Raw genomic sequence first — 22,955 nt, 5'->3', positions numbered from 1 at the left:
TATGATCCCATTCTCAAATGTCTTCAGGAGAGATGTTCAGATGCTCCCTCCAAAGTTGGCACTATTTCCTAGCTGTCCTTACTGATAAGAGTTCTAACTTCTATTCCAACTGGATATGGGAGAACACATGGGAATTTTGCCCTAAGAAAAGGTTTGGGGAGGAAACTTGGTATTTCAGCTTATTCTTCTCTTCTTTCTTTTGGCACCCTTTTCCCTTCCCCTCTTTCCCTTCTTCCTCTTCCTCCTCCTCATCCCACTTTCCTTATACCCTTCTTTTCTACCTTTGCCATGCCCTTCCTTTTCTTCATCCTTCTCTCTCTCTTCCTCCCTCTTCCACTCTTCCTTTTCACCTTTTCCTCCCACTAATCTCCTTCTCCTCCCTTTCCTCATCATCTCTTCCTTTTTTGCCTCTTCATCTCCTTCTCTCCCCTCCCTTCTCCCAATCTTCCCTCCTCCTCCTTTCCTTCTTCCCTCCTCTTTCTCTCTGTCTGTTTCTCCCAGGCTCCCACAGTCTGAGAGGACCACCGTTCACAAGAACCTTATCTTTGCTCTAGCAGCTGCAGAAGCCCTTCTCATGTTCAGCGAATGGGCAAAAGCCAAGAAGGTGGGCAGTCCTAGTCCTCAAGATGCATATATGAGTCAAAACTTGGAACATGGGTCCTGACAAGACAGAGAAGCACTGGGTCTAAAATATAACAATATGCCTTTCTCATTCTCCAACCTCATTACCTCCCCAAGAGAGAAAGAGGAATAAAATGAGTATTCACATCCTATAGAAAGAAATCCAGAAGCTCAGAACAGTTTTGCATTTTATACTTGTTTTACAATCCATTCAAAAACAAAAACCATAAACCCCTACTCATGTGTTTTCTCTTACTAGGCTAATCAGAGTATAAGCATTATCAGTTCAGAATAAATATATTTAATCAGACAGCATAACAAAAAAAATGATAAAAATTTCCCCATAGTTGCAGGGCTACGTTCTCCCATGAGTTACACAAACTATAGTGTACAGCCAAAGAATTTGCCTGAAGGAACACATATATTCCAGGCAACTGGAGCTAGGTGGTGCAGTGCATAAAGTTCTGGATCATAAAGTGAGAAAGACTTGAGTTCAAATAGGTCTTCAGATACTTTACAGGCTATGTGGTCAAGTCACTTAAAAAAAAAATCTCTACTCACCTCTGTTTCCTCAACTGCATCTACCTAGCAGGATTGTTGGGAGGATCAAATAAGATAATATTTGTAAAAAGCACTTAGTAGGGGCGGCTAGGTGGTGCAGTGGATAAAGCCACCAGCCCTGGAGTCAGGAGTACCTGGGTTCAAATCTGGTCTCAGACATTTAATAATTACCTAGCTGTGTGGCCTTGGGCAAGCCACTTAACCCCATTTGCCTTGCAAAAACCTTTAAAAAAAAGCACTTAGTAAATGCTTTATTTTTACTTGTTCAGTCATGTCTTTCTTGATGGACCACATGGACCATGGACCAAAGCACACCAGGTCCTTCTATCCTCCACTATCTCTTGAATTCTATCCAAGTTATGTCACTGCTTCCATGACACTATTTATCTATCTCACATCCATCTCATCCTCTACCATTCCCTTTTCCTTTTGCCTTCAATCTTTTCCAACATCAATATCTTTTTTTCAATAAGTCCCATCTCAATTTGAGACCAAAGTATTTCAGCTTCAGCTTCATTTTTTGACCTTTCGGTGAAAAGCCTGAATTAATTTCTTTAAGTATTGATCTCCTTACTGCCCAAGGGACTTTCAGATATTTTCTCCAGCACCAAATCAAAAGCATAGATTCTATGGCACCCAGCTTTCCTTATTGACCAACTTTCACAGCCATACATTGCTACTATCTACATATTTGTTATCATTATTAACTCACTATAGACTCTGTTAGGGTGCTCTCTGCTGATGTCATCACACATTGCTTTCAACTTCTTTGCTCTCTGCTGCCATCTACTAGTCTTCAACTATTATTCTTTGCTAGTTCTTCACTTACCTGTCACTGATGAGTAGTGTGAAAGGGATTACCTTTGACTCCTTTTTTGAGTCAACTAGGTAGAAAAGCCCTGGACTTTTTACATCTGCCTTTTGAACTATTTTGTCCAATGCTACTCAAGTATCTAAGAATTTGCTCCCAAATTCCTTCGAATATACTTCACTCACTTCCCAAACCCAAATCATGTTATCCCTTATGTACTTTTTGTTTAGTTTTTTCAAGATAAAGGGGTTAAGTGACTTGCCCGAGTTCACACAGCCAGGTCATTACTAAGTGCCTGAGGTTGGATTTGAGTTCAGGTCCTCCTGACTCCAGGGCAGGTACTCTATCCACTGCCACTTCTATGTACTTTTGAAAATAATTTACCATGAAATATCTCATCCAAACCTCAACCCTCCACCCTCCCCACCTTAAAAGAAAGAGGGCAAACTATAACCTCATTTTACAAGTGAGGAAACTAAATAAAATTTAGAGATAGAAAGTAATTTACCCAGGGTCACCCAGAATTAATGTCAGTCCAAACAAAAACCTAGGTCTCTTGACTTATGTAGCATCACTCATTCTGGTGGATCAATCAATTAATAAACATTGATTAAGTGTCATCTATGGGACCAACCCTCCTTGATACTGCTGCTGATTTTCATGGCAATTCTGATTGTTGCTAATAATTGTCATTTACTACCTTAAGTTTTACAAAATGCTTCACATATGTGATCTTTGAGTCTCAGAACTGCCCTTTGAGGTAGATGGTACAGGGTATTATCATCTTCATCTTATTGATGAAATTGAATCTCAGAGACAATAAGTGGCTTTCCCAATGTCACCCTGCCTATAAATAACAAAACCAGGCCTCAAACACAGTCTTTTTCATGTCCCGTATTCTTTTCACATATCACACTACTGATTATTCTTTCATCCCTGGAATGATATTACATTTAACCTTCATTTAGCATTTTTACAATTTACAAAGGTGTTTTCCTCTCACAATAGTTTCATAAAATAGGAGGTACTCTTTGTCCCTATTTTATGGATCAGGAAACTGAGACTCAGAGGTGAGAAATGATTTTACCCAAGATTATTCAATTAGAAAGTCTCAGCTTCAGACTCTGAAGGAGATCTTCTGACAGGTGTCACATGAAGGAGGTGGGAGGGAGCTCAAGGTCTGAGATTACCCAAAAGGTAGGAGATGATACATTGACCCTTATACTTGTCCTTCCTGATCCCAGGTGGTGTGCATGGTGCTAACAGCCTTCTTGCACCTCTTCTTCATGGCTGCTTTCACCTGGATGCTTGTTGAGGGCCTCCTGCTGTGGAGTAAGGTCATAGCTGTCAACAGGAATGAGGACCAAAGGATGAAATTTTACTACATGATAGGATGGGGTAAGGACTGAGCTTTGGAGGTTTGTAAAGACAGAGAGGTGGGAGGAGGTAAGGAGATGACTAGACTACACTACCTCTTCAAGCAATGACATCTTAGGGATGCAGTCTATGTGAGAGGGAGGACCAAAATGTTATGGAAAGAGTGCTGGATTTGTAGTCAGAATATCTGAGTTCAAATCTCAGACCTGCTACTTGCTGCCTGTGTGGTCTTAGAGAAATGGCAATCTCCCTGGGGCCATATTCCCATTGGTCAAATAAGGTGGTTGGACTAGAAGGTCCCTAAAGTCTCTTTGAATCCTAAATTCTAGGATCTACCTCTCACTGGGAACCCAGCGTTCTCTATCCACTACCCCATACAACCTCCAATCTTGAGCCTGGACTGGAACTATGACTATATGTGCCCAAATCTTATCCCTGATGATCTAACCCATATTCCACAATTCTCCTCACTCCACCTGGGAAAAGAGAGAGGAGAAACACCAAGGGTCTAGGTGGTGGCCTGCAAAATTGAGGCAATCTGGTCATTGGGGAGAGAAGCTAGAAATGATCTTTAATATCTTGTTGGTCTTGATGAAATTAAGGGGATAAGACAGTGAGTAATTAAATGTGGAAATGGAGTAAACGACACTTGATTCTATCTTGTGACTCAATTCTGGAGCTAGCCCAGTTCCCTTTCTATTCAGTTTTGGGTCTAGTTCAATTTCTACCTTTGGAGAAAACCTTATTCAATTGTGGGAATTAGAGGAAAATTTTATTCTATTGCATTGTTGAACCTGAGGAGCTAGATCACCTCGACCAGCTGTTTAGAGACCTTTAACCAGGTATCTTGGTTGAGCTGACCATAAACGCAATCAAATCCAGAGACAGATGCAAGGAGTTTTCTTCCAGTTGTGTATCTCAAGCAACCCATAGAGCTTATCTGAAAACTGGCCCTATACTGATCAATCAGTTATTGTTTTCATGTTCTTTTTATTGTTTATGGTCACTTGAGGGAGTGGGATACCTCTTTTTCTGAGATACCTGTTTGCTCTTCCCCTCCCAACTTGAAAAGTCCCTAATCTTTCTCACAATTAGAAATCAGATTACCTGATGCTATATTGTTTTCTTTTAATTAATTAATGACTTTATTTGATTGTTTTTTAATGTATTAGAAATCTGTCTCCCTTGTATTCAGGGTCCAGCCCTAAGCTGAGGAAGGCGCCTGCCTAGTACTTATTTGTTGGACAATTAATGTGTATTGCTTAATGAACTGACATACTCAGAAGGTCCTTTGTTTCCTCAGTCACTTTATCTTCTATCCACCATATTTTCCCTTCTTACAGGTCTCCCAGTGATCATTGTAGGTACCACTCTAGCTTCCTCCTTTGATGGCTATATGGCTGATCATCACTGTTGGCTTAGCTTGCAGAAGGGTGTCATCTGGGCCTTTGCAGGACCTGTCCTCTTTGTATTGATTGTGAGTGAAGAACAGGGACAATGGAGGGCCTGCCTTTGAAAATTGGGATTAGATAGAAAGATAATATTCAGTGAATATTATTGAAAGAAAATATTCCAGTCAATGGTGGATGCTATGAGTATAGTAAGTGAATTTGGGGGATGAGATGAAAGGTGAGGATCTGAGAGATCAGGGATAAAATGTAGAGTAGAGGCACAGGAAGAAAACATCCTAAATAGTTAGGGGAAAGGTTTTTAGAAGGACTAGATTAGGGCTAGGAAAATTGCAGGTTCTGGTGAGGCTATGCTAAGGGGGATGATGATAGAGAAAAGAACTCCAGGGAAAGGGAGAAAAGATCCATATTGACAGAAGCAGGATTGGGTTTGGGGGGGGGGGGAATAGGGGAGTACCTAGAGGTGAATCCTAAGGATCTAGGGAATTCGATTTTGAAGGGCCTGATAAATAGTAGTTTTTGTTGGAAAGGGAGGAGGGTAAAAAACAGAAAGCAAGGCGATGAGGGAGAAAGCTAGGAGGAGAAAGACCTAGAAGAGATAATGAGAATAAATGTGGATCCATGTAGAACATGTCCCTTCTGCACCTGATTCACAGGTGAATACCTTCATCTTGTTCCGAGTGGTGATAGTCACTGTGTCCAGTGCCCGGCGACGTTCCAGAATGCTGAGCCCCCAACACAGCCAGGAGAAGCAGATTAGAATCCAGATATGGTGAGGGGTCACTGGAACTACCTGTTGAGGGCTGTACGCCAAAGATGCTGAGTTTGAGTCCATTGACATATCTAATCTAGACTCTATGGGTCACTATGATGACATAGTAAATCGTATGCTAGGACTTGGAGTGAAACAAAGTCAGCTTCAAATTTTGCTTCCAGCCCTAGCAAGCAACAATGTCTCTGAATTTGTTTCCTAAATTGAAAAGATGAAGATAATGATATCTGTAGTCCTCAGTGTTGCTGAAAGGTTCAAAGGCAATGTGCTTTATAAACATTTAAATACTGTGATAATGTCAGTTATTGTTATTATTATTATTATTATTAGTGGGAAATGCATTGAATTACAGTCAGAAACCTTGGATTTGAGTCCCAGCTCCTCCACTTAATCCCCATATGACTTTGAAGAAGTTACTTTCCCTCTCTGGGTAGAGAGGAAAGGGAGATAATAACATAACAAAGGGATTGAAGCAGGAGACCCCTGAGGTCCCTTCCAGTTTTAAATCTGTGACCCTATGAATATGTGAGTGTGCCTGTGGGCAGGAGCATGTGATAGGACTGTCCCATGTCTCCCAGTTCAGGAAGCAGACAAGGAAAGACATTCTCAATCTTTTCACTGAGAACTTACAGTCTGGAATAGGGAGTCCAAGCTGTTTGCTTCTCATTAGTTGAGACTCTAAAGTGGTAAGATAGAGGAGAAAGAGCTCCCAGCTAGGTGGCACAGTTCCAGACCTACAGTCAAGGAGATCTGAGTTTAAATCCAGCTTCAAGTACTTATTAGCCATGAATAACCCTGGATAAAGCATTCAACCTCTGTTTGCCTCAGTTTCCTCATCTGTAAAATGAGGATAATAATAGCACTTACCTCCCACATTTATTATGAGGATCAGGTGAGATAATAATAGTAAATGCTATATTAATCTTAGCTGTTATTATTCCATATATAATACTTTGGAAGTTACTTAACCTGTTTCCTTATCTTGAAATGGGTGTGTTATTCCTTTTATGACATCTATCTTAAGGCTTTGGGTTTTTTTTTAAGTAAACCTCAAAGTGATATGGAAAAGGGGGAAAGCTGGGTGGTGCAGTGGATAGAGCACCAGTCCTGGTGTCGGGAGGACCTGAGCTCAAATCCAGCCTCAGACACTTAATAATAATAATTGCCTACCTGTGTGACTTTGATCAAGTCACTCTTAACCCCATTGCCTTAAATAAATAAATTTTTAAAAAGTGATATGGAAAGGAAAGAATAGAGCAAAGATGTCACTAGGTGTTAATAAGAGGAAAGATGTTAACCAGTGTTTAGAGATGGTGAGACAAAGCTGGAACAGAGCAACCAGTGTGTCTTGGGTGAGCCTGCTGGAAAAGAGAGGGAGCAATCTCTTGATCCAAATCTCCTCTCAAAATCTGTTTGTTCCTGAGGAGTTCTTGGGAAGAGAAACTTTTTAATTATAAAAAGTAATGTTTGTTTGGGGTCTGCCTTGTGGAGAGGGAGTACTTGAGTGAGGGGAGGACCTGGGTTAACATCCAGGAAGATGGAAGCCTCTTCAAAAATTTGGGTGAAGAACCATGGAACACTGAAAGTGAGGAATAAAAAGAAAAGAGAATACTAGAGGTGGACATGACCTTGGAACATGAATTCTAAACTTTACCTGAAGGAGAACTTTGAGAACATCTTGTCCAAGGGTTCCTAACTTTCTTGATGTCATGGCCCACTTTGACCATGAAACCAAAACCTCTGGATAGACCCTTACTCAGAATGATGATTCACCAGCCTTCCTGGGCATCCTGACCCCCTATTTCCTACTTATCATTCCTTTATCCAAGGAGTCCATTCTCAAAATAATATTTTATTACCCTTTTCATAATAAAACTTTAAGTATAGAGACTAAAATATACAGGATTGCATAGAAAATCAATTCTAATGAAATGCAGTTATCAAAATGTTTATGTACCCAGGATCAGAGCCCCTGATTCTAATTTAACATCTCCTAACTCCCACTCCTATTTATTTTATATATATATGAAGAAACTGAGGAAGAGAAAGGAGAAATGATTTGCCTGTGATTAGACTATTCTTATAGAATGATGGGAAAAGAAGACAGAAAGAGTACCATCCTTGATCTTTTTTGTAGGGGGAAGGGTAGGGGTTTGGTTATTTCTCTGGTGTGTTCCACCCTCCTAACCCTTGACTTCTGTACTGATAAGGTTCTCTCTCCTTTTTTCTTCCAGGGCAACAGTGAAACCTGTATTGGTACTGCTGCCAGTACTGGGCCTGACTTGGCTGAGCAGCATGCTGGCACACCTCAGCATGGCATGGGCATATATGTCCATCATCCTCAACTCTTTACAGGTACCCCTCACTCAAGACAATAGAAGAAAAGCAGGACAGAGGGCCTGGCTCCAGTTCATCAACCTTCCAGGGCATCCAGACCCCCTACCTTCTCCTTATCATTCCTCTGCCCAAGGTAGCCCATTACAGAAGGTGACCCAGAAGTCCAAGCAGAGTGGTACACTTTTGGTGCTGGAATGACAAGATCAATTTACCTAGAATCATAGAAGTCTTGGAATTTGTTATTGAAAAGACATCTCGGGGCAGCTAGGTGATGCAGTGGATAGAGCACCAGCCCTGGAGTCAGGAGTACCTGAGTTCAAATCAGCCTCAGACACTTAATAATTACCTAGCTGTGTGGCCTTGGCCAAGCCACTTAACTCACTCCATTACTTTGCAAAAAACAAAAACAAAACAAAAGACATCTCCTAATCCAATGTCCTCATGTTACAGATGGGGATACTGAGATCCAGAAAGATGAAAGGAGGGGATTCATACCTAGATTCAAATTTTTATTGAATTAAAACAAAACTCCTGGCTCCAAATCCAGGGCTCTTTCTACTTCCATGACCCTTCTGACTCTTTAGGAAACTTGAAAATAGCTTGAATCAGAAGATCTAGATTTAAAGCCTCACTCCTGGCAATTACTGGCTGTGTGACCTTGAACAAGTCAGGTCACTTCTCTGGGACGTGGAAAACAGTTTCTCAATCTGTGAAAAGGAGTCAGGATAGATGGCCTCTGAGGTCCCTTTCAGCTCTAAATCTAGGATACAATGTAATAATGTGGCATACACGGCAGCAACATGCTGTGTAATTGTAGGCAAGTCCTCACCCCTCTTTTAGCCTTATGGGGGCTTACACCCCAGAACAATTGTATGGAAAGTCCTGGGTGAATTAGTATTGCCTTAGAAGATAGAGAAGTCCAAACCCTGGAACAGCGGGGTGCTAGTGTGTAAGTATATGTATGTGTATGTGTATATGTGTGAGTATGTGTGCATGTGTGTATATGCTATATCTGTGAATGTATAGATAACCCAGAAGAAACTCTGATTTTAACCCAGTCTGAGGTGGGGAAAGGGAAGAGAGTGGGGAGGGGGGAGGGGGACACAGATCTCTGCTTCCAGGTCCTGTTTACCTGTGAGTGACATTCATCCGGTCATTGAGGGTCTGTGAGAGTATGCAGTCGTATCCTCCAGACACACACACACACACACACACACACACACACACACACACATCTCTATGCTCCATCAATATCATTTCCAGGGAGTTCCAGGATCCATCAGAACTAACTCCATGGAACATCCATGAAAGAGCTCCTAGAGGGCAACATTAAAACTCCCCTCCCCAACCAACTCTCCTGGTCCCTTCCTCACTGCCTTTGCTTCTGTCTCTGTGGATTTTAGTTTTTTTATGCTCCAGTCTTTCATAGACTCATGAAGCATTACCGCTGAGAGGGAACTTGCAACATCAAATTCAAAACACTAAAGCATAAAATTGTGGTGGAATAGAGAAAATGAGGTCTGGAAAGGACTATTGAACATGGATTATTAAAGCAGAATGAGACTTTAGGGGGAGGGAACAGGAATTTAGAGAACGGTATACTGTGCTATATAGTACAAGCAAACAGAGGTTAAGTAACTTGCCCAGGATCACACAGCTGGGAAGATTATGAGGCTAAGATTTGAACTCAGGACTTACCGAGTTCCTTTAGAACTTAGAATGTTAGAGTTGGAAGAGTCCTCAAAATACAGACTATTAGAATATAGAACATCAGACCTGAAAAGACCCTAGAGAATTCTGGTCCAATGGGCATATCACAGGGAGGCTCTGAACCAGTTCCAGCACTCAATGTATCACAGGGCTGGAGGAAAAAAATGTTATTCCCTGACTAACTGGGATTTCTGTCCATATGGCCACTAGAGGGCAAAATCTCCCAAAGGAAATGCTAACCTTGGTTTTCCTTGGGGAAGAGGGACCTAGTCTTCGGCAATCTCACTCCCCGCTGCTTAGCTTCCCACCTACCTGAACCCTTCACTAGAAAATGACAGGTCTGCCCAATCCTCCCTCCAAAAGCAATCCTCAGGCCTGAGATAATAATGCTTTCCTATTTCTGTGTTATGTCCCTAGGGGCTGTACATATTCCTGGTCTATGCTGTCTACAACAGTGAGGTGAGTGGTAGGGAGCAACTTAAGATTTCTTTAGTGACTTAGTACCCCCTGCGTCACAGTGACATCTAGATACACCAGTCACAAAGGTGCAGTCTAGAGAAAGAAAGAATGAGGGAGCTGAGATTGCAGAAAGGAGAGAACATCTTAAAAAATCTTAAAATTGGGACAGTTAGGTGGTACAGTGGATAGAGCACTGGCCCTGGAGTCAGGAGGACCTGAGCTCAAATCCAGCTTCAGACACTAAATAATTGCCTAGCTGTGTGACCTTGGGCAAGTCACTTAACCACATTGCCTTTTGTTTATTTAAAAACAAAATAAAAAACTTTTTAAAAACAATCTTAAAATCATAAAATCTTTGAGCTACCATGATCCTAGATCTTGGATCAGAGAGGAATTTGGAGGCCAAGTGACTTGCCCAAGGTAACTTGCATAGGTAGTGGGTATCATAGGTGAAATTTAAACCCAGGTCCTCCAACTTCAGAGTCAATGGACAACTAGTTCAACCCCTTACTGAGCAGGACTCTCCTCTAATGTGCCTGACAAGTGGTCACTCAGCCTCTACTGAAGAACCTTCAGTGATGGGAACCTCATTAAAGTAGCCAATGTCATTGTTGTACAATTCTACTTGTTAGAAAGGCCATGCTTGGGGCAGCTAGGTGATGCAGTGGATAGAGTTACAGCTTTTAGTCAGGAGGACCTGAGTTCAAATCCAACTTCAGACAGTTGATACTGTGTAACCCTGGGCAAGTCACTTAACCCCAGTTACCTCACAAACAAGCCATCCTTGCATAAAGTTGAAATCTATTTTCAACCAATTGCTCTGAATTCTGCTTTCAGGAACCAAGCAGAATAAATCTAATCCCCATCCTTCATAGAAGCTGTTGGTGGGTACAATGGCTGCAGAGCTGGTCCTAGAAGCAGGAAAACCTGAGTTCAAATCTAGACTTAGACACTTGCTAGTTGTGTAACCTTGGACAAGTCACTTAATCTCAGTTTCCTCAACTATAAAACAGGTATAATAATAGCATCTCTTTGTAAATAGCAGTTAGCACAGTGGCTGCCATATAGCTCATTGTTGTCCAGTGGATTCAGTCATGCCCAACTCTGACTTCATTGGGAGTTTTCTTGGCAAAGATACTGAAGTAATTTGCCATCTCCTTCTCCAGCTTATTTTACAGATGAGGAAATCGAGGCAAATAGGGTTAAGTGACGTGCCTAGGGTCACACTAATAGAGTTTGAAGTCACATTTGAACTCAGGTCCTCCTGATTTCAGATCTAACACTCCAACTTCTGTTCCACCTACTTGTCCCTTGGCACATAGTAAGCCTATTCTCTTCCATTATCTACATTATGACCCTTCAGCAATCCTGATTTCCCCCTTGGCTTCTTTAAGTGGATTCTGATAGATTCTTAGGATCCAGAGTTTAGCTCCAGGGCTATCTCTGAAGTACAGTAAAATCAGGGCCTGTCTTCCCTTCTACATAACTGGATAGATTCCCCCTGGATTGGTAGAAAGAGCATTGAGGGAGGTTCATGTCTGAATTCTATCCCTTAGTAACCATTTGACCTTGGGTAAGTCACTTTCTGTGTCTCAGTTTCTTCCTCTGTAAATGAAAGGGTTGGACCCTCCAGCTCTGACTTTCTCAATTCTATGGTGAGATTGTAATGTGTCTGGTCCCTGCTTCTTTTCTTCTCTACTCAAGGTTAGACTTGCCATTCAGAGGATGAAAGAAAAAAAGAAAGCTCTCTTATTCACAGTAAGTATAACATGTGAGATGCTGAGGGAAGGTAGGAACATCTTTCACCTTTGAACATTTTTGTTAGTCTCTTTACATATCTCCTATCTGTGTGACATAAATAAGATATATTTGACTGCTCTTTACCTCAACTGTGTTTCCCCTCTCCTCATAGAGAAGCATTGTTTGGCAGTCTAACTCAGGGACCCATAGATACTTGGATCAGCTTACTACCCACATATTCCCCCAAACTCTAGACTCCCATTTAACCTCAGTCCAGTTCTCTTGGAGCCACCCTTAGGGTTCTAAGCCAGTGGGGATTTGTGATTTACAGAACTGTTCCCGGCCAATAAACTCCTCATCTAGTCCAAGGAACATAGTGTCCTGGGAAATGAAGAAAGGAAATCCTTCTGGCCTAGCCAGCAGCACCTCTGCTCCAGCCTCAGCCATCCGGACCCCACCCCAAAAGAACATCATCCACCAAGGTATAAGGTGGCTTCCTCTCTCTTTGAGTGCAAAACCCTGGGCAAGTTACTGCACCTTGCTATATAGTGTCCTTCCCCAGTCTCTCAAAGTGGAACTGTCATCTTCAGTATTTGAGTGATATTTTCACCTTTATTGCCTTAGATAATTGTGCTTGGTCCTTGAAACATCCTTATAATGTTGGTACTTCTATAACCTATATCAGATTGTTTGCTGTCTTGGGAAAGGAGAAGGGAAGGGAGGGAGAAAGAAAAATTTGGAATTCAAAATTTTGCAAAAATGAATGTTGAAAACTATCTTTACATGTAATTGGAAAAAATAAAATACTATTAAAGGAAATATCCCTATAAGCAACATAGAAGAAAGAATCTAGGTGGCTAAAGCAGTAACATAAGATTTGAGTTTAATAATAATAATAATAATAATAAACAGTAGCATCTATTTAGCATTTTTTAATTTGCAGAGTGCTCCACAAATATTAATTCTTGTGATCCTCACAACAGTCCTGGGAGGGAGGAACAATTATTATCCTCATTTTACAGATAAGGAAACTGAAGATGATAGAAGTGAAATGACATACCCAGATTCAAAGAGGTATTGGATATGGAATTTGAACTCAAATCTTCCTGGCTCAAAGTCTAGCACCCAATCCACAATACCATTTTAACTTCCTGTTCAAATCCAGCCTCTGACATTTAATAGTGGTGTGACCCAGAACAAGTCACTTTAACTGAGTTGGTTTCCTCATTTATAAAATGGGGAATAATCATTCTTATATAACCTACCACACAAAGTTGATGGAAGAAAAGTGATTTGTAAACCATAACATTCTATAGAAATGAAAATAATTTGAATAAGCTGAAAAAGGATCTTTAACAATAACAATAACAGTGGTTGTTAGTGGTGGAACAGACCTTAGAACATATTCTGGAGCACTTTAAAGCTTTCAATGTGCTTTCTCCTCAGAATGACTCTTAAGAACAGCAGTGTTATTAATATTTGATAGAAAAGGAAACTGAAGCCCCAGTAGGGAAGCGTAAGTCAAATAATGACAATAATAACAATTAGCTATTATTATCCCTGGTTTTACAGACAAAGAAACTGAGTCTGAGAGACGTTAAATGACTGACCCAGGGCCATACAACTAATAGGTTTTTGAGGCAGTATTCCTAACTCTAGATCTTCCCATTCTGATCTTCTTCCACTGTGCTTTCTCTAAGGTAGACTATTAGAGCTGGGAGGAGCCTTAGAAGAGATGTGTGTAGGACCACAGAGGTGAGGGGCAGCCATTTGCCCTCATAGGGTATTCTGGGAGGGGATAATCTTTTCTGAAAAGTTTGAACTTCAGTGGCACAAACTAAGGAGGGAGATTTGTTTTCCGTCAGTCTAAGATTTGGTAGGTTTTTTTTGTTTTGTTTTATTGAGTCAGTCATGTCTGACTCTTCATGACCCCCTTTTGAGTCTTTCTTGGCAAAGATAATGTAGTGGTTGGCCACTTCCTTCTTCAGCCTGGTGGTTTCTGGGCTCTGTTAAAGTCAAATTTTAACACTACTGTTGTTATTTTCTTAAAACTCTAGGGAATCTTGGTGCCAAAATCCCAGTGGGTATTTCATCCATCATGTCATCCGAGAAGTCAGTAAGTAGCCTTTGGACTTGGTGTTTGGGGATGGTAGCATTCTCTTAAGTCCTGAACCAGCATCTAGAACCCAACACAGATCCTGAGACCCACTGGGAATGGTGACTCATCACAAAACTCCCTGGGTAAAAAGGATTGTAAGGACCTCGAATGTTGGAACCAAAAGATACATTAAAAACATGGAATGTTCACGTTGAAAAGGAGCTTGAAACACAGAATTTTAGAGAATGGAATATAGACTGTCAAAGTTAGAAGGGATCTTAACCATTAAACACAGATCACAGATAGTTTGAGACAGAAGGGACTATAGAGCTCATCTAATCCAATGCTTTCATTTAAAGCTAAAAAAACCAAGATCCAGAGATAAGAAGTGATTTGTCCAAGGTTACATAGTAAGTCAAGGGCAGAGCTAGGGCTGGAACCCCATATTCTGATGTGAACACTGCTCTTTATACCTACATTAAAGCTTCCTCTAGCCCCTTGGTTTAATCTGGACTATCCTGAGACTGGGGCATGCTTTTACTGTCCAACTCACAAACCAGAAGGGAGCGAAAAGAGGGGCTGTAAAGGCAGAGCCCTGATCAGAGAGATGAGCTTGAGGCTCGCCACCCCCTTCCTATACCCCTCATGGATCAGCTATCCAGGCCAGGAGAGTTTCAGCTTTCAGCCACCTGGGGGCCAACTAGTCTCTGGGCATTCAGTTACTGGGCAGAATAGCCCTGAGGGAGGTGCTAGCTGGGAGATGAGCCAGGTGACATGATTTCTGAGCTGGGGAGCATTAATCTCCTCATAGTGTCTGAATGCCAAGGCCAAGAGACGGAGGGAGGCTGAGAGATCGAATCAGTTTGTTGCTGGGCTGGTGTTTGAGGGGAGGAGGGGAGATGAGGAAACCATTTCATAACAGCTGCAGCTGTTGGAAAGGGGGGAGGTGAGCAGTCAGTCTCTGATCTGGTCCAGAAGTGGGGAGAAGCCAACATGCCTAAAAGGGGGTCCCACTCTCCCTCCTACAGACCCCCCAGTGTTACCCATATTCTCAGGGCAGGGTCATAGATTTAGAGCTGGAAAAGAGATCTCAAAAAGCATCTAGTCCAAACCTGTCATTTTACAGATGGAGAAATAGAGGCCCAGAGACAAGGAAGGTCACAAGAGACCAGTGAGCCCCTTCCCACAGATCCCTAAATTCTTTGAAATATAAGTGGAGCAAAAGGGAACAGAGGGAGGGGAAAAGACTAAGTTGAGAAGAGCTAAATTGGAAATGGAAGGCAGAATGGGGCAGACTTGGGGTGAGGAAAACATTGAGGGGGGACAGAAGGAGGGCTGAGTTGGGAGACAGGGGAAGAACAGGTGTTTCCTGGAGAAGGTGGATTGGAACAAGGTCAACAACAGCCACTGGATGGAATTTAGATGGAGAAACTGTGGCTGGTTTGAGATATGCTAATTGCCTCATCTTTGATTTTTATCCCGTTTTCAGGCAGTGGAGTTGACAGCGTTCAAATCCTCAGGTAGGAGATGGGAAGAGGCAGAGACAAAATCCTTACTGGGGCCGGGGGCTGGGGAGTAACTGGCCCGGGACCAGAGCTCAGAATCAAGCCAATAACCCTTCCCTGGATGCAGGGACAGCTCCCTACCTGTTCTGGAAGTCTGGTGTGATTCAGAAAGGAGGCTAACTCTGAGTGAGCTCCACACAACACTGTCCATCTTCTCCCCTCCTCCCCTTCAGTTCCTGCCCACAAGTGTCTTCCCACAAATTTCACCATTAGACATTCATTCCTTTGACTTATGCTTTGTCCCCTGGAAGAAGCTTCTTACACTTTTGGTCTCTGAGTCCTCAGAATCCTCAGAGTCCTCAGAGAACAGAGTTTGTTTGTGGGGGCTTTTTGTGGGAAAGGCAAGGAGAAGACAGGAGAACCCTGGGTACTTTGTGACTAGTAGAGTGAGTGGGAGGGGGAAGATGGCTGAAGTGGGGTTGGGGGTGAAAAGGAAGGGAAAAAAGATACAACTTGAAGAAGATAAAGCAGTTTTGAGTTGGGCTGCCTTGGCCTCACCATGCCCCCTTTCTTTCTTCCTTTCTGCTCTTTCCTCCCCATTCTCTCCTCCTACAAAAGCAGATCTCAACTTCCCCCCTCCCAACTCCCCACCCCCCTTGTCACCAAACACAGAATCTTCCTGCTCCCTACTCTTCTCCACTCTACTGTTTCCCCATAGCTAGGAGGCCCCTCCATCCCCTTAACCCCTCAAAATTCAGAGATCCCCTTTATCTTCTCCCACCTCCCTGTCCTCTCCCTGCTCAAAAGCAGAAGGTCCTTTCTTCCTTCAGTTCACCCCCCCCCTCCCCAAGCCTAAAGGCGGGAGATGAGTCTCCTTGGGCTGACACAAGAACCACTTATCCACCTGCTCCCAGTTTTTCTTTCTTGGTCTTTCCCTTCCCCCCTTCCTAGAGTAGCCCCTGAATCCAGAGGTGGCCCAGGTGGAGGAGTGTATTCAGAGCTGGTGGGGTGGTATCCTATTAACTCCCCCCCACACCAGAAAAAAAGACAGCCCTCTTCAATTGGGGAGGATTGTGGCTGGAACTGACACTAAGAGGGATGGAAGTGTGGAGGAAGCAGGGATATAAAACCATGACATAGCCCTGCCCAGCCCCCTGTAGCTGGCTTTGTGCATATGGTTGCCCATGATACATGTCACATGCATGTACTATAGGTTCTCTGCATAATACCCAGAAAGACACATACACACACACACACACACACACACATATATATATATAATACAGATATATAATTATCCTTTGTTATCCTCACCCCCACCACAGGTTAACTAAACAAACCCATGTCCTAGATAAATCTGGAGAATTTACTGTCCTAAGCCATTTGGTGTTGCAAGGTCACCATCATTTATCTTCCAGGGAATTGTCAACTTCTGAGAAGAGCTCACACTTTCCATTCACCCCCTTCTTCACCCCCCTTCCCCCATCTCTGCCCCAGGGACAAAGGGAGGGAGAGGAGAGAAGAGGGAATCCTAGAATGTCAGCACTGCCACTATAGAGAGCTGGAGTTGAAGTGCCCCTTAGAGCCAAAAACAGACTGTAAGAACTAGAAGAAACCTTGGTACAGAAAATGTTCATTATTAGGCACCTCCCCACCCACCATCCACCCCCACCCTGTACCTTAATGATGGCAGCTTTAGGTCCTATATTTCATCAACTTTTAGCCCTACTGCATCCCCAAATTCCTAAGCTCAAGAGATCCATCAGCCCCATTCTCCCCAGTAGCTGGGATCACAGGTGTGTCATGAGAAAATGTCATGAGAAAATGAGAAAATGTGTCATGAGAAAAATGTTATGAGAAAAAAAAATACATACCCCATTTTACAACTAAAGAAACTCCTCAGAGGGGAATAATAACTTGCCCCAAAACTCATAACTATTTAGTAGCAGAAGGAAGGTCTCTGCAGGAACTGTTGAATCTGATGACTCTCCAAGCTGGAAACATCTCCAGAGACTATCTAGTCCAAACCCCTATCTGAAAAGCTGCATCTTCTCCAGTCTCCTTAGTGAGGGGTCTCCCCCTGAGAAAACTTCTTCACTCACTTAAAGCCATCCCTTCCCCACTTCTAGAGTAGCCCCTGAATCCATAGGTGGCCCAGGTGGAGGAGGGTATTCAGAGCTTGTGGGGTAGTATCCTATTAACTCTCCCCCAACCCAGAACAAAAAGACAACCCTCTTCAATTGGAGAGGACCTCTACCTGAAGATCTCAGAATTTCCAAGTCTGCTCCTTCAAATTCTGCCCTTATGGGGTAAGTATGGAGAGTAGTAGAGTAGAAGAGGTGGTAAAGAGAGAGAGCTGGGTTTTGGGGGGAGGGAGGAAAAGAGAGGGGAAAATCTGGCTATCTCAGGATTTAATAATGTCTGGCACAAAATAGGGGCAGCTTCAATCAAGAGGAAGTTCTTAATATTGAGTCCAACTCGGCCTCCCTAGAACTTTCATCCAGATCTCTTCGATACTAGTGGTTGACTTTTGGAGGCCTCTAAAGTACTGCCTCGCTACAGTCCCATGAGGTAGGTTCTACATACAGGTTACTGATAGCATCTCATTTTCCAGAAAAGGAAAGTGAAGACCAGAGAATTGAATCCCTTGCCTGGAGTCACATAGCTATCAATTATCAGAGGCATGTTTCAAAGTTAAAGGTACCCATTTTCCACTATACCACACTGACTTCCAGTTCTGCTTCTGACAAAATAGTCATTAGAATCCTCCCTCCCCCATGTCTTCTTTTTTCCAGGTTAAATCTCTCCAGTTCCTCTAATAGCAAGGTGGTCTTGCTTGTCAGTGTTCTTTATGAAATATGGGTGCCCAGGACTGAAGATAGTATTCCAGAACTGTATGATTAGGGTAAAAGAGGAAAGAGCCTGAGACTTAAAGTTAAGGGATCTAAGTTCAAATCCTACCTAACTGGGTAAAGGAGACCTTGGTCACTTCACTTCACTTCACTTCATCTCTCTGGGCCTCAGTTTTCTTCATTTTTCAAATGAGGAGATTGAACTAGATCACTAAAGGCTCTCCCAGACCTAATGTTATGATCCTCTGAACTTGCCCATCTTGGCCATCACATGTTTACTAAGGAAACCTAAGATCAAATTGATGGGGTAATGAATTAAAAACTTCTCTGGAGGCAGGAACACGGGTTCAGATTCTGCTCATAAAACAAACTAACCATGTGACCTTTTTAAGTCCCTTAACTTCTCAGTATCCTCAGGCTGCTCTCTAAAACTACAGTTCTTAAAGAAGTTCTTACCCAGAAGTTTTCTATTTTGATTTAATGATAGAAGCTGTTTTGATTTATTATAAAAATTAGGCCCAATGAGGCTGTTTGACTGCCATGTCACACTGTTGACTCATGTGCAGCTTGAAGCCCATTATCTTTTATACACCTGCTATTGACTATTTACCTTTTCTCCATTCTATTCCATGATCCCTCCAGTTTAATATTCTAAAGTTCCATTTAACTCTTACATATTGCATCAGTCCTTTGTTCAAAGATTCCTTTGCATTCTCACACTATGATCTAATGTCCTAGAAATGGTCTTTATGTCTTATCTCACCCCAGGCCCACTTTCCCCAAGAACCAAGGACCAGTTTGGAGGAGAAAAGGAAAGACCAATGTGGCTGCTAAGGGACAGAAACAGAATTAGTCAGTGACTCTGGAGGGATCAAAGGTTATGTTGCCAAGGACAGAAGGCATGGCCTATGATTTGGAGGGAGACTATTTGGCCTACTCATCACCTTAGCACCCGTTTTCTAGTCTGGTCCTTGGGCAGGATTTGAGGATGCCCTTCACCGGACATTTCTAATCACATGGATTTCCTCTCCCTTCTCCTTAAGCCTCCCTTACCCCCTCAGGACTCACCTTCAAGTGCTTGGACCTCATCCCCTTCCCCTCTTTTTCCCCCTTTCCTCTAAGGCAAGAATGAGCTCTCTCCCTCCCCTCCCTCTCTCCCTCCCCTCCCACCTCCAACTCCTGTGGCATAAGCCTTGTCTTAACAAACAAGGGATGCCAGCAGCTCTGGCTCCTTCTTGGCTTCAAGTGATGCCTGCATTGTTTCCTGGGGATAATTTCATTATCCTCAGTGAATGCACGTTGCTAAGCCATGCATAGCAACATGGAGTGAGCTTCTCCCTGACTCCAAGAAGGTGCTGCCCTGCCCAGCAAGGCCCAACCCCCTGGGAGAGCCAGGAGAAGTAGCCCTAGGAGACCCCCCTCATCCACTTCACAGAACAGATGCTTCCCACCCCACCCATAGGGAAACAATCTTGTCTTCTACCCTAGGTAAATAACCCTTCTCCCTCATCTCAAAGAGAAAGACCTTGTTCTTTTTGCTCCCTGTTCCTCCTCCCTATAGAAACAGCCAGGTAACCTCCATCCTCCCAGAAAAAAAGAAATACTTTATTCACCACAGGGCCCCCAATGGTCTGACTCTCTCCCCTACTAGAAGCCCAGAGGTTCTCTGTCCCTACTCTCCCCAGGAAAACAGACCATCCCACACCTCAAAGAACAATACCCTCCTTCCACATCAGAAATGCAAGCTTCCCATCTTGCCACCTTGCCAAGCACCTCCACCACCACCCTGGCTCTAGAAACAACCAATTGCCCTCACGACCCTCACTGCCAAATGCTCCCATCTCTGAGGATTTAGACCCTCTTATCTCAGAGAAATATGCCCTTCCCCCTACCAGTCAGTCAGCTAGCATTAAGAACCCATTTTGTGCCAGACATTACTAAATCCTGAAACAGTCAGATTTGCCCTCTCTTTCCCTCCCTCCCCCCAAAACCTAGCTCTCTCTCTTTACCACCTCTTCCACTCACCTAATCTCCATACTTACCCCATAAGAGCAGGATTTGAAGGAGCAGACTTGGGAAATTCTGAGACCTTCAGGTAGAAGCTGAAGCATTAGAATGGATAAAGATCCCTTCCCCTCTCCTCCTTCCCTTCCCTTTCTCTGTTACTCCTCCCAATGGACCTAGAACATCAGTAGGTAACCAATGCCACCCTCAAATCAAGGCTTAATTCCTCACCAATAGGTTCTGATTTATGTGCTCAGGTTTCTAGGTCAAGCCAAATAGATCTTCATCAAGGGTCAAGTGAAGCCCACAGAGAATATTTCCTGTCTATTATGCCAGTCTCAGGCCACACTCTTGGATGTACACCAGTGACACAGGAGTACACTTTGAACACAGGAGGCCTTAAATAAATGTTGAATCAAATTGTGGCGGCATTGAATTTAATGCAATGGAACCAGAGACCTGGGTTGGAGCCTGAGTCATCTTTATTTATGATTTGGTTGTTCCCTCTTATGGTGTATCCTAAGATAACATTTATGACCCAATACAAAATTATAAGATTTGGGTTAGTTCCTTAGAGTTCATCTTGTGGTCCAACTTGTGGCTGAACATGAATTTCCACTATGAATCACCTGACTCAGACTTATGTCTTTGCAGAACCCCCACCCCACCTCTGCACTTGGTTCCTGGTTTTGTCCTCTGAGGACAAATGGCAAAAGTCTAGCCCTTCAGAATGTGCACAGATTCAATAACTAATTGCCCTCCTCTAGACAATTTTCAACATCCTATGTCTAATATTCATTTCCCATTTGGTACAATATGACCCTTTAGAGAATGTTAGAAAATACCTTAGACCACAGAATGTAACAGCTTGAAGGGACCTTAAAGTAGGGAATTTTAGTATACAAAAAAAAGAGTTTTTTACATATTTGTATTTTTATATCCCATAATGTTTATGGGATGTCAGAACTAGAAGGAACAATGGAAAGAAGATTGGGTTTCTAATCAGGACTGAATTCTAATCCTGATACTACTACTTTCACTATGGAGTCAAATATATTTCCCTGGCCTCAGTCTCAGTTTTTCTTCTACATAATGAAGGATGATTGTGAGCAATTTCATCTCATAAAACAGAAGCAGTGGAGGGTTAGCCCAGTTTAAAGAAAACTTACCAAGACATCCAACTAAGCAAAGTCATGACAAAGGCATTCAAAGATGAAAATAAAGGGACTCTATACCCAAGAAAAATGAAGATAAGCAAGAAATAGTTTTCTACATTGAGAACAGTGGAACTACCATACTTGAACCCTAATTTTGCAAGCACAGTTGCACCCATAAGAAGTTAGGGTATTAAAGAGGGGAAAAGATGGTGAAAACAGCTGGGTTGGACCAACTTGCTATAGAGGAGATCCCTGCTAGATGCAATATAATTGTGAGGACATGCACAAACTATCCAAAGGAAGATATCAAAGGCATGGAGAAGATCTCAGGCATTTGTGAGAACATAGATAACTACTGACTTATACACCTATTCTATCTCATTTGTACAGAATCTTGACATTTTCTCTATATGGATTGAGAGCATCCTCGATGAGAGAATTACTAGGGAACAAGGAAGCTTTTGCAAGTAACGTTAAACAATGGATCACACTTTATCATTTCACAATTAACTGAAAGATGCAGAATATAAGATCCTACTATGTTAATCCTTTGTTGATAATGAAGCACACATACACACACATTTGATTTGATAGAACAATGCATTGTCTTACTGGCTCTTTGACAACAAAGTGTTTCCCATCCATGCATCAAAATCATTCAAGATTCCTTGTTAGACATAACAATAGAAATCCTATTCGATGACTCGCTAATATTAAGTATTAGGCAAGGCATAAAACATGGAGATGGAAATATTCTCTCCAAAGGAGTTTACCCTTGCATTACAGGAAATCCAGGGCAATGTCTAGGTAGAAAGGAAGTTCTCTAGATTGTTATTGTTATGATTGCAATGAGACTCAAGATGACTGCAGAATCTCCTGGAGAGAGATCCATAATTTTGCAAAAGTTTGGCCTTCCATCTACCCAAGAAAGAATAAGTAGATGAAGAACATCTATTGCCCAGATTTTAACATGCATTTAATATAGAACTTATTTTGTTGGTATGTATAACTGAGACAGATATTTAAAATGTACAATTATTTAAGCCTGGGACTGAAGGGAGAAAGAGGGAACTTGACTGCTTTGGGGGAAATCACTGAGTTTCTTATCACAAGCTTCCCAAGAGAACCAAGATCCATCTTTTCAATGCTAATATCCCACCAGGCTTCAACTGTTCTCAATGGAGAAAACAGATGTTTCTTGCTAATCTTTTCCATTTTTCTTGAAGTATAATTCCTTCATTTTCATTTTAATGCCTTTGGCATGACTTTGCTTAGTCAGCTATCGTGGCAAGTTTGGTGTTGAATCGTGGAATATTATTACTTCTGAGGAACTCAAAGTGAGTGTCCTATAGAGTACAATAGGGGGAGCAAGAGGATGGGAGTAGGGTGCAATATGTACCAATGAAGAGCTTATAAGTATAGGTGTCATCAAGGAATTCTATGATAGGAATAGATGATGGGTTGGTCATGAGAAGAATGACAGATAACAAGTGAACATGATACCAGAATGCCTTTCTGGCACACTAAAGTGTAGGAGAAAGT

The 22,955-nt window shown here is 42.4% G+C and overlaps 1 protein-coding gene and 1 long non-coding RNA gene across 2 annotated transcripts in view; both read left to right on the top strand.

Moving 5' to 3' along the window:
- Positions 1-11,869, top strand: part of ADGRD2 (adhesion G protein-coupled receptor D2) — a 41,337-nt gene extending 29,468 nt beyond the window's left edge. Inside the window, exons 16-22 of the mRNA XM_074199536.1 lie at positions 502-604; positions 3,238-3,391; positions 4,714-4,847; positions 5,436-5,551; positions 7,786-7,906; positions 10,016-10,057; positions 11,762-11,869. Of these exons, the coding sequence (XP_074055637.1) occupies positions 502-604; positions 3,238-3,391; positions 4,714-4,847; positions 5,436-5,551; positions 7,786-7,906; positions 10,016-10,057; positions 11,762-11,869 (778 nt within the window). The remainder of the gene's footprint in view (positions 1-501; positions 605-3,237; positions 3,392-4,713; positions 4,848-5,435; positions 5,552-7,785; positions 7,907-10,015; positions 10,058-11,761) is intronic.
- Positions 11,870-12,052: 183 nt separating this feature from the next.
- LOC141505625 (uncharacterized) lies at positions 12,053-20,647 on the top strand. The gene is made up of 4 exons (XR_012473652.1): positions 12,053-12,279; positions 13,855-13,913; positions 15,385-15,415; positions 20,514-20,647. It is a non-coding gene; the product is annotated as an uncharacterized LOC141505625 (long non-coding RNA).
- Positions 20,648-22,955: the final 2,308 nt, after the last annotated feature.

This window comes from Macrotis lagotis, chromosome 1, assembly GCF_037893015.1.
Source record: "Macrotis lagotis isolate mMagLag1 chromosome 1, bilby.v1.9.chrom.fasta, whole genome shotgun sequence".
Lineage (NCBI taxonomy): Eukaryota > Metazoa > Chordata > Mammalia > Peramelemorphia > Peramelidae > Macrotis > Macrotis lagotis.
This window is presented reverse-complemented; position numbering and strand designations above follow the sequence as displayed.